A 16,588-nucleotide genomic window follows, 5' to 3' on the forward strand; every position below is an offset into this window, starting at 1 on the left:
GGTTGTCTGGACCGTCTACAAGGAGTTTCTGCCAAGCCTACAAGGTAGCACAGAAAAAATACATACGGTTGCATGCTGAACATTAAAACTGGCATCACTCATCAATGGGAAGAATAGAAGCTGATCGTTCTATTGTGAATCAGAGATGACAGAGTAGAAAAGAATGTTTCACATTTTGTTTAATTCAGATTACCATGATATTCTGTCTAAACTGGTGAAATCGAACCATGGAACTACTTTGCATGATAAACAGTAGAACTGTTTATGAGCCTTGAATCATAATGCTAGAATGGGAAATTCACAGCTAGCTTTGTATGAGATTTAGATTTAAATAACTGTCTGCTATTCTAGGTCAAGTACAAAACCCTACTAAAGTACAAATTGCAAGCAAACCAAGCTATCTCAGCTCTTAAAACACTACAGTTATTTCCTACCAAAGGAAAAAATAAAATGAATAATTCAAACTAATGGTATTCTGGTAACGTTACACCTTGTCTATAATCCATTCTTTCTCATGTGCCTTTTTGGGAAAGGTTTTATTAAACATATTTTAAAGTTTAATGAACCCTTTTTACTTTTTTTGGTTCTGTTAATTTTCCACAGAATACATGAAAGCCATTCTAAGAAACAACAATGCCCCTTATGTGTAGATGTAAGCAAAGCTACAGGCACTTTCTGAGTACATTTTCTGCTTTATCAAGATTCATATGCTACAGTGATCTCTGATGTCTTCTCATTAAAGACAATGTAATCAGACATGGAAATATTCTGCAAGATGATTTTCTTTCCACATGAAGCGTTCACTAACAAAGACATCTTTGTGGATGACATGCTTTCTACTCCTTCTTCCTCACTTTTTCTCTGTATTTTAATCCAGATTAGCTTTTCTTCTTGCTAGATTAGATATTATATCTGGTTTTCATCAAATAAATATGCCACGAAGCAAGCATATATGTTTACATGGCAACTCACCTACAAAGAACATGGGTATCTCAGACAGAAAGCTGAACTGATGTTGAAAATAATTGAAAGCATATTCCTCAGAATCAATGGTGAAAACAATTGGACTGCATTAGCAAGACAGACTTATCTTCAAAGCATCTTTGCAGAAAGCAGCTCAGCTATGTTATCTACATAAATTAAAGGACTGTCCTATCTTTAGATTATGTGTTCATTACAGGGTCATTTATAACAGCATCACATGATATGTCATGATTTTGAAGTTCAGATGTGTTCTGTTGCAGAACAAAATCAAGAGATTCTACATATTGGCTAGGGCATTCATTTGGGGTGCAGGAAACTCATTTTGGAGAAAATGCCCTGAATGAATCAGCACAGGGATTTCAATTTCAGCTTTTCACAACCTATGCAAATATCCAATTGCATACTTGCCTTGAAGTGAGTTAGCATTTCTGTTTTTTCCCTTTCCTCTCCATAGCAGATATTCTAGGCCTAAGAAGTTATTCTTGACAAAAATGCCATTGAAACTAACATTTCTGGGGGAAAATACTTCCTGTAGAGCTGTGGAGCTTCAGGATTTGCCTCAAGGCAGGGTATACTTCTTAGTCATTTGTTCCTTGTAGAAGAAATGCAAGCTTATCCTTGCTGAAATAAACACTTTTCATTTAACTCAAAGTGGTAAAATCAGTCTCTGTTCCTAATACAAGTGTTTGCAGTTTTGCATGAGATACTCTCACTCCCTAAATTCCATGAACTCACCCTGGGACATATTTTCTCAGTAGTGTCAGTTCATGACACTTAGTCCTTTTTCACTCCTTCCAGGGAAACAGAACATTCCAGGCTTATCTTATCCCTTACACCAGATGAGCTTAATAATCCAGAAAATATTTATTTTATGAAAGGTAAGATCAAAAATTTTGATTCAAGGTTAGAATAAATATACAACACAATTTTAACTTAAACTTAATAATCAGGTGTCTCTCTGGTACATAAACTCTTTTACCTAGATGCCCCAAGACTGTTCCACGCTGTCAAAGGTGGAAATTTACTGCATCCAGCAATACTTCTTCTTCTGGACATTACTCTTCATCTAAAGCCAGACAAGGACACTAACTCCACACCATTCTGTTTGATTTTTCCTCCATCTCCTCCTCTCTCTCTTTTTTATATTAATTGTTTTCATAGTATTATTTAGATGTGGACGCACCCTGTGGACTTTTCACTCTTTCTCTGAAAGGCTGGCACACCTTCCGTTGGCAAGACTTACTTCACTCTTATCATTTCACACCTCTATAGAATTCCTAGTTAATATCTTACTTGCACCTTAAAAGATCTTAACATAAATTCCTAAGACATTGCAATTATCAGAACACCCTTCAGGCTGAATGTTACAGCATTTCATAGCCACATATCATTTTGGATACCTTTCATTTAGCTTATAGTCACCATCAATCTAAGCTTGTAAAATAGACTAAACATGACATCTTCAGGAATGCCATTAACATTGACAATAGACTTAGGAATACAACAGTTTCACTGAATTGTCTCTAAAGATATGCTGCCTTTGTCCCTGTCACTGAAATATTCTATCATTTTGATTGATCAGCACTATTTAACAAAACATTTGATGAAATATTACCAAAACAGTCTCCCAAAACTATCTTCAATAAGTCTGTTATGCTGTAAGCTAAATTTCAGATTCTGTGCCTTTACTGATGAATGTCTTCCAACAGATATTTAGATAACCACACTTTTTCATTATAATTTTCAAACCCTGGAAGGACAACATGAGGCACCAATTTGCAGATAATTACTGAGAGGCCACTTGTAAAATACAAAGTTTAAGATGTAGGACAAGGAATCCCCAAAATAGAATCATTAGATATTTAGAATATCTAAATATCTAGATATTTAGAATTTTATTAGATTATGCACAGGTCATTATTCTAGGATACATAGTCATTTACTGTTTTAAACTTGTTTTATTTTAAATACAATAAAAATGATTTCTCAGCTATGCAATATTTTATATTAAACTGATTCCAACTCCAATTCCTAGCTCTAGCTTCTCATTATTCGTAAGATGGAAAAGGAAATAAGTAAAGGAGAGCCTGCAGTGCACTGATCTGAAAGGCTAGAAGCCAGTTACTGGTGGATTTTCTCAGGGATGTGCGTCTTTGGTGATCATATTAATACTTCCCTTCATGTCTAGCATACTAGAAGAGCAGTACCAGTGAACTGACACGCAGCTGGGATACACCATCAGTAAACTAGGAAGACTGAAATGTCATGTAGTAGAAGAATTGGATGACATTGTGAACTGGCATTATAGAAATGGGTTAAATAGTACAAAATCCAAGTTTGTAAACTAAGTGATTAATGAGAAGAAATTCTACTCAAGTTCTTTAGTTAGAAATAACGGTGGAAGACCTGGATGTCTCAGAAAGTTACAGCATAACAATAACCCATGGCTGAGAAGAAGTAAATTTGATCCTAGAAATATCAGGTAAAGGAAATCTTAATGCCATTCTATGAAGCGCTGCATTATGTATCACCCTGGTTACTCAGGGTTCCAGCAAGATGAATTCTGACTGGATTAGGTGAAGTGAAATAACTGTTAGGATAATGAGGGCAATGTAGAGTGTCTCATATGAGAGGAAACAAAAAGTAGTTTGACCTCTTTTAGACCAGAATAACAAAAGCTGACAGTGGACACAATTGATTCAGGCAGGAGTGGGTGTGAAAAGTCAAGGAGGGAGAACAGCTAAAAAACAAAACAAACTAAACAACAACGCTAGCACAATACAGAGTAAGTATTAACTGGCCATGCCTAATTACATCAGTAATGTAATCGACGTACCGATGTAAGGGTACATCGTAATGCTGTTGAAGAGGGCTGGAAGCTGGTGACCCCTCGTAGAAGGAGAAAGGCTCTTGCTCCTCCTCAAGACTTATCCTTGAAGAACAAGTTTAGCGCCCTCCAAGCTGAGGAGGAGCTGGGCATGACTCCAAGGGAGGCAACTAGCCTGGCAGACCCTGTCTGTGCCCTGCAGGAACACACGGAAGAAGCAGCGAGTGATTGTTGTAGGTGACTGCCTGCTGCAGGGGACAGAGGCACCTATCTGCAGACCTGACCTCTTGTCCAGAGAGGTTTGCTGCCTGCCAGGGGCTCGAATAAGAGATGTCGTGGAAAGACGGCCAAGGCTTGTCCATGCATCGGACTACTACCCTCTGCTGATCTTCCATGTGGGCACCAATGACACAAAAGACAAACTGGAAACCATCAAACGGGACTTCAGAGCTCTGGGAATGGTGGTTAAGGGTCTGGGAGCCCAGATCGTTTTCTCCTCAATCTTGCCTGTGAGAGGAAAGGATGGGAGGAGGAGTAGACGAGTTTTCCAAGTTAACAACTGGCTGTGCCGCTGGTGTTGGCAACAGGGCTTTGGTTTCTATGACCATGGGACCCTGTTTGAAGATCAACAGCTGATGGAGAGCGATGGGATCCACCTTACCAAGCGAGGCACGCGTGTCTTTGCCAACAGATTGGCCTGGTAAGGAGGGCTTCAAACTAGGAAAGATGGGGGAAGGGGAGTGGCATAGTGGCAGGAGAGTCAGTAAAACACCGCTCAAGTCAGGATGCCTCCAGCGGGTGCATACAGCCAGGGGAGACAGCATGCAACATGGCTACGGAGGATCCTCTTGCACCTCTCCTGGGAAGCTTGCATGCTTGACTGGCTCTCTGAAATGCCTGTATACCAATGCACGCAGCATGGGGAATAAGCAGGAAGAGTTAGAGATCTGTGTATGGTCGCAGGGCCATGATCTCATTGCAGTGACAGAGACATGGTGGGATAGTTCACATGACTGGGATGCTGTCATGGATGGCTACGTGCTTTTTAGGAAAGACAGGCCAGGAAGGCGAGGTGGTAGAGTTGCTCTTTATGTGAGGGAGCAGCTAGAATGTGTGGAGCTCTGCCTCGGGGTGGATGAAGAGCAAGTTGAGAGCCTATGGGTAAGGATTAAAGGGCAGGCTAACATGGGTGACACTGTTGTGGGGGTCTACTACAGGCCACCTGACCAGGAGGAAGTCATCGATGAGGCCTTCTGCAGACAGCTGGAAGTAGCCTCACGATCACAGGCCCTAGTTCTCATGGGAGACTTCAACCACCCTGACATCTGTTGGCAAGACAGCACAGCTAGGCACAGACAGTCAAAGAGGTTCCTGCAAAGCACTGATGATAATTTCTTGACCCAGGTGGTGGGTCAAGACGCCAACGGGGAGAGGTGCAATGCTAGACCTTGTACTAACGAACAAAGAAGGTCTAGTTGGAGAGGTGAAGGTTGGGGGCAGCCTTGGCTGCAGTGACCATGAGATGGTGGAGTTCAGGATCCTATGAGGAGGAAGCAGGGCAATGAGTAGGATTGCAACCCTGGACTTCAGGAGAGCTGACTTTGGCCTCTTCAGGGACCTACTTAGGGGAATCTCCTGGGGTAGGGCCCTAGAAGGAAGAGGGGTCCAAGAAAGCTGGTCAATATTCAAGTATCACCTCCTCCAGGCTCAAGAGCAGTGCATCCCTCTGAGGAAGAAGTCCGGCAAAGCGGGCAGGAGACCTGCATGGATGAGCAAGGAACTCCTGGCAAAACTCCAACAGAAGAAGGAAGTACACAGAATGTAGAAAAGGGGACAGGCCACTTGGGAGGAATACAGGGACGTTGTCAGAGTATGCAGGGATGCGACAAGGAAGGCTAAGGCCCATTTGGAATTAAATCTGGCAAGGGATGTTAAGGACAACAAGAAGGGGTTCTTCAAATACATCAATAGCAAAAGGAAGACTAGGGAAAACGTGGGCCCGCTGCTGAATGGGGCAGGTGCCCTGGTGACAAAGGATACAGAGAAGGCAGAGTTATTGAATGCCTTCTTTGCTTCCGTCTTTACTGCTAAGGCCAGTCCTGAGGAATTCCAGACCCTGGAGACAAGAGAGGAAGGCTGGAGAAAGGAAGACTCTCCCTTGGTTGAGGAGGATCAGGTTAGAGATCTTTTGTCCAAACTTGACATCCACAAATCCATGGGCCCTGACGGGATGCATCCGCGAGTGCTGAGGGAGCTGGCGGATGTTATTGCTAGGCCACTCTCCGTCATCTTGGAAAGGTCCTGGAGATCAGGAGAGGTGCCTGAGGATGGGAAGAAAGCCAATGTCACCCCAGTCTTCCAAAAGGGCAAGAAGGAGGAGCCAGGGAACTACAGGCCTATCAGCCTCCCCTCCATCCCTGGAAAGGTGATGGAACAGCTCCTCCTGGAGGCCATCTCTAAGCATCTGGAGGACAAGAAGGTGATCAGGAGTAGTCAGCATGGATTCACCAAAGGGAGATCATGCTTGACCAATCTGATAGCCTTCTGTGATGGAATGACTGGCTGGGTAGATGAGGGCAGAGCAGTGGATGTTGTCTCCCTGGACTTCAGCAAGGCTTTTGATACTGTCTCCCATCACATCCTTGTAGGTAAACTCAGGAAGTGTGGGCTAGATGAGTGGACGGTGAGGTGGATTGAGAACTGGCTGGATGGCCGAGCTCAGAGGGTTGTGGTGAACGGCGCAGAGTCTAGTTGGAGGCCTGTGGCTAGTGGTGTCCCCCAGGGGTCAGTCCTGGGTCCAGTCTTGCTCAATGTATTCATCAATGACCTGGAGGAAGGGACAGAGCGCACCCTCAGCAAGTTTGCGGATGATACTAAACTGGGGGGAGAGGCTAACACACCAGAAGACTGTGCTGCCATTCAGAGGGACCTGGACAGGCTGGAGAGCTGGGTGGAGAGGGACCTCATGAAGTTCAACAAAGGCAAGCGCAGGGTCCTGCACCTAGGCAGGAATAACCCCATGCAGCAGTACAGGCTGGGGGTTGACCTGCTGGAGAGCAGCTCTGCCGAGAAGGACCTGGGAGTGCTGGTGGACAACAAGTTAAACATGAGGCAGCAGTGTGCCCTTGTGGCCAAGAAGGCCAAGGGTATCCTGGGGTGCATGAGGCAGAGTGTTGCCAGCAGGTCAAGGGAGGTGATCCTGCCCCTCTACTCAGCCCTGGGGAGGCCTCACCTGGAGTACTGTGTCCAGTTCTGGGCTCCCCAGTACAAGAGAGACATGGCACTCCTGGAGAGAGTCCAGCGGAGGGCTACAAAGATGATGAGGGGACCGGAGCATCTCTCCTATGAAGAAAGGCTGCGAGAGCTGGGCCTGTTGAGCCTGGAGAAGAGAAGACTGAGAGGCGATCTCATCAACGTGTACAAGTATCTGAAGGGGGAGTGTCAAGAGGATGAGGCCAGCCTCTTCTCCGTGGTGCCCAGCAACGGGACAGGAGGCAACGGGCAGAAACTGAACCACAGGAAGTTCCATCTGAACCTGAGAAAAAACTTCTTCACTGTGAGGGTGACAGAGCATTGGAACAGGTTGCCCAGAGAGGTAGTGGAGTCTCCTTCGCTGGAGATACTCAAAACCCGTCTGGATGTGATCCTGGGCAATCTGCTCTAGAGGACCCTGCCTGAGCAGGGAGGTTGGACTAGATGATCTCCAGAGGTCCCATCCAACCTGAACGATTCTGTGATTCTGTGATTTTGTAATTTAGGGTGAAAAATGAAGATTTTTCACCAGCAGAGAACAGACTTGTCTTCCAGTGGAAGTAGTGGGAGTGAAAAAAAGAAAAGCTAACTAGGTATAAAATAGTGCTTAATAAATATTGGAATGGCACAGTTACCCATGGCAAGAAGGTCCTGGATTCATCAGATGAAAATATCCCTCTCTGTCCAAAGTCACTGTCTCCTTGTGAATTAACTGACTCTTAGGACAATTTACAAATATGACTAAATTACAGTACAGCAAAAAAAAGCACTTATTTTGTATAAAGGCTGGAATCACAGTGTTTTCTAAAGGATACAGAGAACAATTATCTGACTTTATCTGAGGATGACTCATTTAAATGAAACGATCATTATAAGCTTTTTGAGATAACATCTCTCAGTTGAAGAGGTGTTAGAACTGCAACTAGCCAAAATCATGTCCAAATTAATTTACGTTATCAAACCTTCTCTCTTCTTTAATATTCTGTTTTATTCACAGATAGAGGTTCCTTTTTAAGAACAAAAGAAACATTTAAAGAAAAAAGAAAGGTTTCCCTTCTATTTCTTGCAAGACTTTCAGTCTTCACAAGAATTTTCTCATAGGCTTATATATGTTAAAAAATATTTTACTAAATAGTAGGATCTATTCACATCTAAAGTAAAAGAGAAAATCTTAAGTAGGACCTCCAACAGCTGCTTGCTATCTTAAATTATTTTTAACATTTAATCTTCATACCTCAGAGCCATAAGGTTTTAAAATCATATCTATAGTATGCATTTTTAAGTATTGTTAAATGTTTCTCTTGCTTTGTGGACTTCCCCTTATTTGTGACTATATAAATTCAAGAATCTCTAATCTTTGCAATGCTGCATATTTTTAGAAGTATTTGTTTAATTTCCTGTAATTAAAGAAATTTGTTTAAAAGGTTATCATTGTAATTTCAGTTATCCAGTTGTAACATTACATTTCATAAGGGTAGGTCAAATAATTTCACGTTTCTTAGCCCACTGGGAAAACAACTTACACTGCTGGATAGTGTATTGTAAAAATCAAGTTGTTGAAATAATGAAATAGCCAGGTCATGAATATGTGAATACTGGAAACCAAATATCTCTCTGTCTAGCCCTCTTCTCAAAGAAAGGGTTTATCCAAACAAAGTGATTTGAGTTTTGATCTTAGGATGTAACACATGATGACTAGTATCATTTAAAAGTCTGTGTACTCACAAATTTTAAAAATACTAATTTGGTTTAGTTAAAACAGGGAACTGTCCTTCATGTCTGTATGTAATATGTCATATGTGTGTTATGTCATAACTTTACATTCACGGAATTTCTACTCATCTGAATGAAGTGCATTAAAAGTGAAGCATTGCTTTGTCACAAGAGATTCTTGGAGTTCACAAGAATCATAGCATATCTGGTTAGCCTGGAATTTTCTCTTCCTTTTCTGAACCCAAAACCTTGGCTACTCTTCCAACTTTAAAACTCATTCTCCTGTGTTTGTTTTTTTTTTTTTTATAATACTGCTTATATTATATATCTCTGTAGCAGAAAGCAAAGTTCATTATTAAAATGAAAGAATTTCTAATGTACACAGACTTGATTTTTCCTCACCAATACTTGACTATTTTACACACCTTCTTGGCCTTCATTTTTATGTTTCTCACTTGTTTGTGCTCCTTCACAGGATTTGGGGCAATCACTCCTCTCCAGTCTTGGTATACCTTGTCTGTTGGGAAAAACATTATGCTTTTGAACAATATGTCATTTATCCAAATTACTTCACCTTATTTATTTGCCCTCAAGCTACTGAACTATTTCCTAGTAGTTTCAGTTCCCAGAAGTGTAAGTGCGATTGACATCTGCTTCCAACAAGGTCAATCAGGAGTTTCCATAAACCACTTCAAGCATTCTCAATCTCATCTGGATCCATGACAACAAAACCAGTAAAATCTCAGAATTTGCCTGTTATTATGGCACTTTTAATGCTGTCTTGCAAATATTTTCAATTGAAAAAACAGAAAGCTCCATTTTTATCCAGATAACCTCAATAAAAAAGCATACAATCAGCTCTGCATTCTTCCATCTACCTTATCAGACCATGGAAAGAATTAATATAGTTTCCTGTTCCTTTCTTCAAGCATGTTTGCTGCAAGATCTAATAATGTTCCTGTGCCCTGAAAATTATCTAACATCTACACTTCTTTTCAGGTCAGGGCTGAAACCAGAAACAGGGCCGGCTTTGACGCTATTTTGAAGAAACAGTTTGATCTCTCATGCAACTACAGCTCCACCACAGTCAGTATAATCTGTGTGTCTTGTGCTAAATCTCGATTTGGTTCTCATTATAATGTGGTAATATGCTATATTTAAAATGTTCTGAATGACAAAATATACATATACAACTTTCCTTTTCTAAGGAAATCCTTCTCTATCGGCTTTAACTATTTCAGATACTACTAACCTTCACATTTCTGACCTTCACATTTCTGAAAAAGACAGAATTTGTTTTATCTAAATTAATCTGGGTGAAACCCTTCCACAGTTACTCTACAGCATAAAACTATCAAAATTCAATGATGGTTCATTCCTTATTCTTTTTGCTCTATTTTTATTTAGCTTTAAGGTTAGGTGATACAAGACAATAACTTTAATAGGTTGAACTGAACATTTAGGACGTTACGCTTATTCCTTATAGATTGTTTCATACGTATCTTAAGCCTAGATTGTCACAGAAGAAGTGACCCGAAAAATCCAGAGTTTCTTAAGTCAGAGAAGATCGGAGGAAATGTCATAAAAGTTCCAGATATGTAAAAATTTGCTGCAAGAAGTGAAGTTATCCATTCTTATGTTACCTAGGGTAAAACTGATGTAATGGGCTGAAGCTGCAGCAAATGAGTTTCCAGTTAAACACAAGAATAAACTTTGTAATTACAATTAAGCACTAAAATCAGTTTCTTAGGGAGGCTGTAAAATCTGTATTACTAGAAGCTTTTTTGGAATAAGTTAGAAAAAACATCTAATGAGAGTGCTCTGGACAAAGGTGTTCCAACTAAGTAGAGGATGGATGTATTCCTTGATCTCTAGAAAGACCTAGAAGCACTATTTTATATCATTATATAAGATGCAATTTATATTATATGATATTTATGTAATCATATGAATATAAAAATGTTACCTTAGAACCACCTTATAACTATGGTGCTCCAAGTTTTTAGATGGAGTTATTCCATAGTCAAAAATGACAATCCTATAGAATCATTCACTCTTCCTAAAAAACTTCCTTATGAATATAATTGAAAATATTGCTTTTATTTTTCATTATAAAATTACTTTTCTTGCAACATTTACTAAAATACGAAAAGTCAAAAAAGTAAGTATTTTGATGGTTCTGAAATTCAAAATATTTGGACATTTTTCCTCTGGAAGATGTTTTAAAGGCTTTTTGTACTTTATTTCAATTGAAGAATATTTTAAATTGCAAAATTTCCCATGAAATGGAATTCCTGGTTCCAATACAACTTTATTTAATGAAAAAGGTATGCAATATTTAAAAACATGAATAACTAGCTTATATTGTAAAATCCAGTATTTAACTATAAAGTTCTCAAAAATAATTAGATCATCTAATGTTTTTGTACAAATGAATGAATGTAAGCAGTTCTTTTATCAGATGGTAGTTATTATATTTTCTACGTAATAGTATAAATCTGAAATGGTAGCACACAACCCATACTGCAATAAATTTGATATTGATAGAGTGAAAGAATTTTCTGATCTAGAGTCTGAAAAGAAAATAAAACTTTGACTTCAGTGGGTGCACTGTAACTCTAGAGAGAACAAAGGAGCTTGAAACCTTTTGCAGTAGATGGCACCATTTCAGACATACTGAACCAAATTTGGCTAATGAAATGAAAATCCAAATCAGCCTTGTTTTGCCTATTACTCAGAACAGAACCTGCCATACAGAAAGAGATCAATAGTCTGTCTTGTCCAGGACTCACTTTCCAGAAGTAATACATGCTCAACACTTTTGAGAAAATTTTAAGAACCACTGTAAGCAGGTATAGAGATATGTCTGTTCAGTGGATCCCATCCTCCTCTCTAGATTGGCTGAAGTATTCCACCATGAAATTCAATGTTACCAGCACATTTCTTGTTATAATTAATAATGATGACACTAGCTATTCTTGCTGTCTTGCACTTTTTGGTGTTAACGATTTCAGGAAGAAATGAGCTTGAAAAAGTAATTACAATTATTTTGAAAAGTACTGCTTATAACTTTATTTTTTTTAAATCCCTTTTGTTTTTCCTGTTAGGAAAACAGGAATGCGTGGAATTTCCAGATGGAATTTCCTGATTCATCTTTTCTTTACTATTCATGTATTTTTGAGATACACGTACCTTCTTAACTATCCCCTGTCTATGGCACAGTAGTCCTTGCTGAAGCTCTCTCTTGATAAATTCTGTCATGGTCCTAGACTGGTACATTCTGATTGTGCCACATGCTTTTCTGGAATGTAGTGATCTGGACTGCACACTGATTCCAGATGAGGCTGCACCAGCCATTTATGAAGAAGGACTATTTTTCTTACTATTTTTGCCACATTAACAATATAATATGTTTTCCGTTGTTTTTACTGTTTTATGCTGACTAGCATATAGAGCTTGGCAGACAAACTCTATCCAAAAACAACAAAAATTCTATCATTGATTCATTGATGATAGGAGAAAAAACAATAAGGAAGAACAATCATATGAAGGATGCTGTGGTGCAAAGGTTAAGACTCAGGACATGTTCATCTGGTTTTCTGTTCTGTCAGATACCCTCTGTAACCTCTTCTGCCATCCTAGAAGTTGCCATAGCCGCCAGCTTGATCCAGGATTCTCTTTAATATAATATAATTTGAATTCCTTCAGGGAACTGAAGGTAGTCTCCTGGCTACTACCAGGACAATTGAGTTCCAAAACTGCCAAATTACTTAGGATTGAGTGACCTCTTAGACTTTACTTAAAAACAAAACAAAACAAAAAGACCCTGCCAATTCTGCTCTCTATTTGATGGAGCAAGCACAGCATGCTGGTAGGAAACATGCAGCCATATGATGCTGAGTCAAGCATTTACATGCCAGAGAGAAGAGGATTTAAAGACATATACCCGTCTTTTGCGCTTCCTATTTATTTGGTTAAGCAGATTCCCATTTAGTGGGATGGATTTTACAGCTCCTAACTCTGTGTATGACTAAGTCAGAGAATCCACTACAAAGTCCAGTTACTTCAGTCACTACTATAAACCTCAGTCATCTAAAAAATATTTGAAAGTGTTGTCTATGGCCTCTCAGCATTAATTTCTCCCTATGAAGTGAAGTCATATTTGAAAAATATCTGAAATACTTAGGTATGGAAGATAAAGGTATCATGTAATGATCGCAGGCAAATACCCTAATGAAGAGATATTCATACAAATTAGAATGCACTGGGGCTCTCTACTTACATTGGATGTTTCCCTAAGCTTGGCAAAGTGCTTTTCTGTCATGCACAACATCATTTTCCTTGGATCATGAGAGCTTAATAAATATCAGCAATAACAAAAAAAGATTGATGGGGTGAGGAAAAAACAAACAATCTCACATCACTTTTCAGATTCCCGGGACCAGTGAGTCAAAATTCAATTTAACAAACAAACGTTACGCTTTTTTCTCAAATTCATATTTGGAACAGATAGAGGCCATCTTTATCCTTCATACCTTCTGAAGTTCTCTGTCACTTACTGAACTTTTTCATGTCCCAAAATAACAACTTCTCTGAATTCCTGTCATGCTCCATTTTGATATAAGACATCTTTATCTAGTCATTTCCCATACAGCATTTCAGTAAGGTTAGCCAGGAGTGCTTTTAACCTTCATAGATTTTTTTTTTTTTAAAGTCAAAGGTTGTTGCAGGAATCCTGTGAAAGCTCATCTCACATCTATGTGAGCCAATAAATGGGTGAGAAAAGTCACAGTTCAAACCAAACTTCTCACAAAAGCACTTGACCATTTCACTCCAAAACAGAGTATGTTGGAGGGGAGAAGAGGAAGTTAATGAAAATTCACAGCTAGCTAATGCCTCTTTAAATAGGACACTTAGTTTTAATCTATTAGAAACAATTATTAGCTAGAAGATAGAATTAGTAGTTCATATTTTGATTATATGTATAATTCAGTCAGGGGGGATCCTATTTTAATTACTAAGTGCTGGAAGATTAATTTAAGCCATTTAGATGTTGTTGATTTTGTCTATTAAGTCAGTTGAAGAGTGCAGTGAAACAGTGAACAGGAAAAACAGTGGTCAGGATCTCCTACCTTCAGTCCCCTTTAAATATTCTGAAAATATGAAGCAGTCATAGGAATGAGGTTGAAGTTTGTATCCACTGTAGAGTCTTTTGCAGTGCGAGGCTATCATAAATAAGAATGCGGCTCACCAGAACACCAAAATATGAGATTGCACTCCCTGTCTATATTACAACTTCCATTAAATCTATTTTTAACACAGTTACACAAGTCCTTTCTGTAGCTCTCAGATGGCTGAGGCTGTAACATAATAAGGAAATTTTTATGCATTTTATATATATTATGTAAATGTGTTTCACATATGTTTATGGATATACACAATACGTGATTATATACCTATATGAGAATTACTAAATACAATTTCAGTGCAGCAAGAAAATCATTAAATACACCAGAATGAACAGAGGTCCTTAAAAGGTTCAGGTAATATAAGGTGTTTAAGATCTCATTAAAAATTCATAATATTTACCGATATAATATTGTAGTAGTAAATTTCTCGCTACAAAATATGTTTTTTCAAAACGTCAGGTGAAAATATTTGCCGAATTTTTTTTCCTTCCTACATAATTTCTTTGGTGCAAATTTTAAAGGCATATAAAGACTCAGATATCTGTCTAGTGGATTTTTGAGTGGTCTAAGAACTTAACTTCCATATAGATCAATAGGAATCAAAAACCTGACGGGATTTCCTAAAATGCCCAGGGGCCAGACTCCATTTTAATGTGCCTAACATTACTAGGGTTTGACTATATAGCCCCAGTTTTATATCTATTTATTTTGTGAATGCATTACATTTACTTGCCTCTTTCTGTATGTAGAATGCAAACTTTACAGAACTGGAACTACCTGTGCCCACATGTATGTATAACACCTAATATAATGCAAAAATTACTTTGTTTCTGTGTTAGACTGTTTCATCTTCAATCCTCAGCCCCTGTCATTTTTATTCTCAACTTTCACCTTTTTTACTTTATGGGTACCTATGTAAGTGAGGTTTAACTAAGATATAATGAGAGCAGACAACTTCATTTTCCCATGCAGATACATACTTAAACTACTTCAGGGCTTTTAAGAGTTTTCAGATTAAAGGTTTCTGGTTTTGTAGTTCAGGAATGATAGAAATTCTTAGTCCATTTCTAATATTTCTGCTGATTCAGAACTTTCACTTCCTTTTTCCCGACTTAAACGTCGTTGCAGTTAAAGCACTTCTAGAGGGAATATTGAAACCTGTTTTCTTTCTACCAAACTCTTTCTCTCAACAAAAAGAGATCTGTTACTCTTCCTAAGATTTCGGTTATTTCTGGTAAAACGTTTCCAGTACCAAATGGTCAATGAAATGATTCAGAGTATAGAAATTACCATTGAATTAGCAATAATTGTACTTTTGGATTCAGGTTCAGTAGCAAGGCCAAGTGTGCAGAAGAAAACCAACCCTGCCTACCACACAGAAGTGGAATTGTTCCCTGTGAGACAAGGTACGTTACTATCTGTCATGTACCACAGCCATTCTTTTAAAAACCTAGTTATTTTAAAATAAGAATATATTCTGCATTTCTTTTCATTAAAGTATTATGAAACATCCTTCTATATACTAAACAAAGATAGATATTTAGCAAATAGTTTAGTATCTAACTGAAAACATCAGTTTACTAGAAATGTACCAGACAGGCTGTGAACAGAGAAAAATAAGTGCTCTGAAAGGGCACGCACAAAGGTTTGCTTTTCAGGGTTGATTTTACAAGTAATTAGCTTGACATGCAATAAATGACATTTCTAAGAACTGCTAAAGCTGACTTAATAGGCAAATAGAAGAACTTTGTTTTGTTTCAAAAAGGTAGTTGCATTGTTGCACATTTTATATAAAGTGTTTTTGCCAACTCATGCTGAAAACATTTACATGCATGAAATACTTGAAATAAACATCCTCTGTGTACACTGAGCTTCCTATTATGGTGCTCTCTGCTTAGAACAAACTCTGATAAAATATCTTGTGGTAAAGCTGGTATATGCTGCAATTGAGTGGGCTCATCCCAGAGTTACAAGAAATTGATCTTGACTCACTATGAGGTGTTTTTTTCTAAGCATATTGCAAATCATGGACAACTCGGAGTGCACTTTCCTTTTGGGTCAAAGAAAGTATGAGAACATACGCTTAAATTATACTTCCTTAAACTTTTTCTAGGCTTTGGAATTGAGTTTGATAGTGGTAAGTAAGAACAATTGCTTTGAAGAATCAAGAATACATGTGTTGGTCCAGTTTTCCAACCCTGAGGATATGTTTGTTTATGCACAACCCATTTGAAGTGCACTTAGAAAACCACAGTATTTCAAGAAATACATTTGAAATTTGGTCACATTTTCTGCTTGTGTTAAGAAAATATCAAATGCTTATATTATATGACCGTCGTAGCAGCTTTATTTTCATGCATTAGAAATCTTGAAATTTCTTCCAAGTGACTGTAATTCAAAGTATCATTCATGCAGTTTGGCTATTCAGTTAGCACACCCACAGGGAGAGATAAGAGACCCACCACAGGTCTCCTACCTTGCCAGGCAAGAGAATGGAGTTCTCAATCTGAATGGCAGAAATCTAGTTAAAAATCAGGTTTCCATATAACATTTGCAAAGGGTACTTTTGATAAATCTGCATTTTGTTTTTAATTTTGCTGAATTTTACTTCACTGGTTAAATG

General features: G+C 38.6%; 1 protein-coding gene across 1 annotated transcript in view; it reads right to left on the reverse strand.

Annotated features, from left to right (window-relative positions):
• Positions 1 to 16,588, reverse strand: part of IQCM (IQ motif containing M) — a 211,904-nt gene that overhangs the window by 165,923 nt on the left and 29,393 nt on the right. Inside the window, exon 5 of the mRNA XM_068941046.1 lies at positions 9,179 to 9,293. Within this exon, the coding sequence (XP_068797147.1) occupies positions 9,179 to 9,293 (115 nt within the window). The remainder of the gene's footprint in view (positions 1 to 9,178; positions 9,294 to 16,588) is intronic.

This window comes from Struthio camelus, chromosome 4, assembly GCF_040807025.1.
Source record: "Struthio camelus isolate bStrCam1 chromosome 4, bStrCam1.hap1, whole genome shotgun sequence".
Lineage (NCBI taxonomy): Eukaryota > Metazoa > Chordata > Aves > Struthioniformes > Struthionidae > Struthio > Struthio camelus.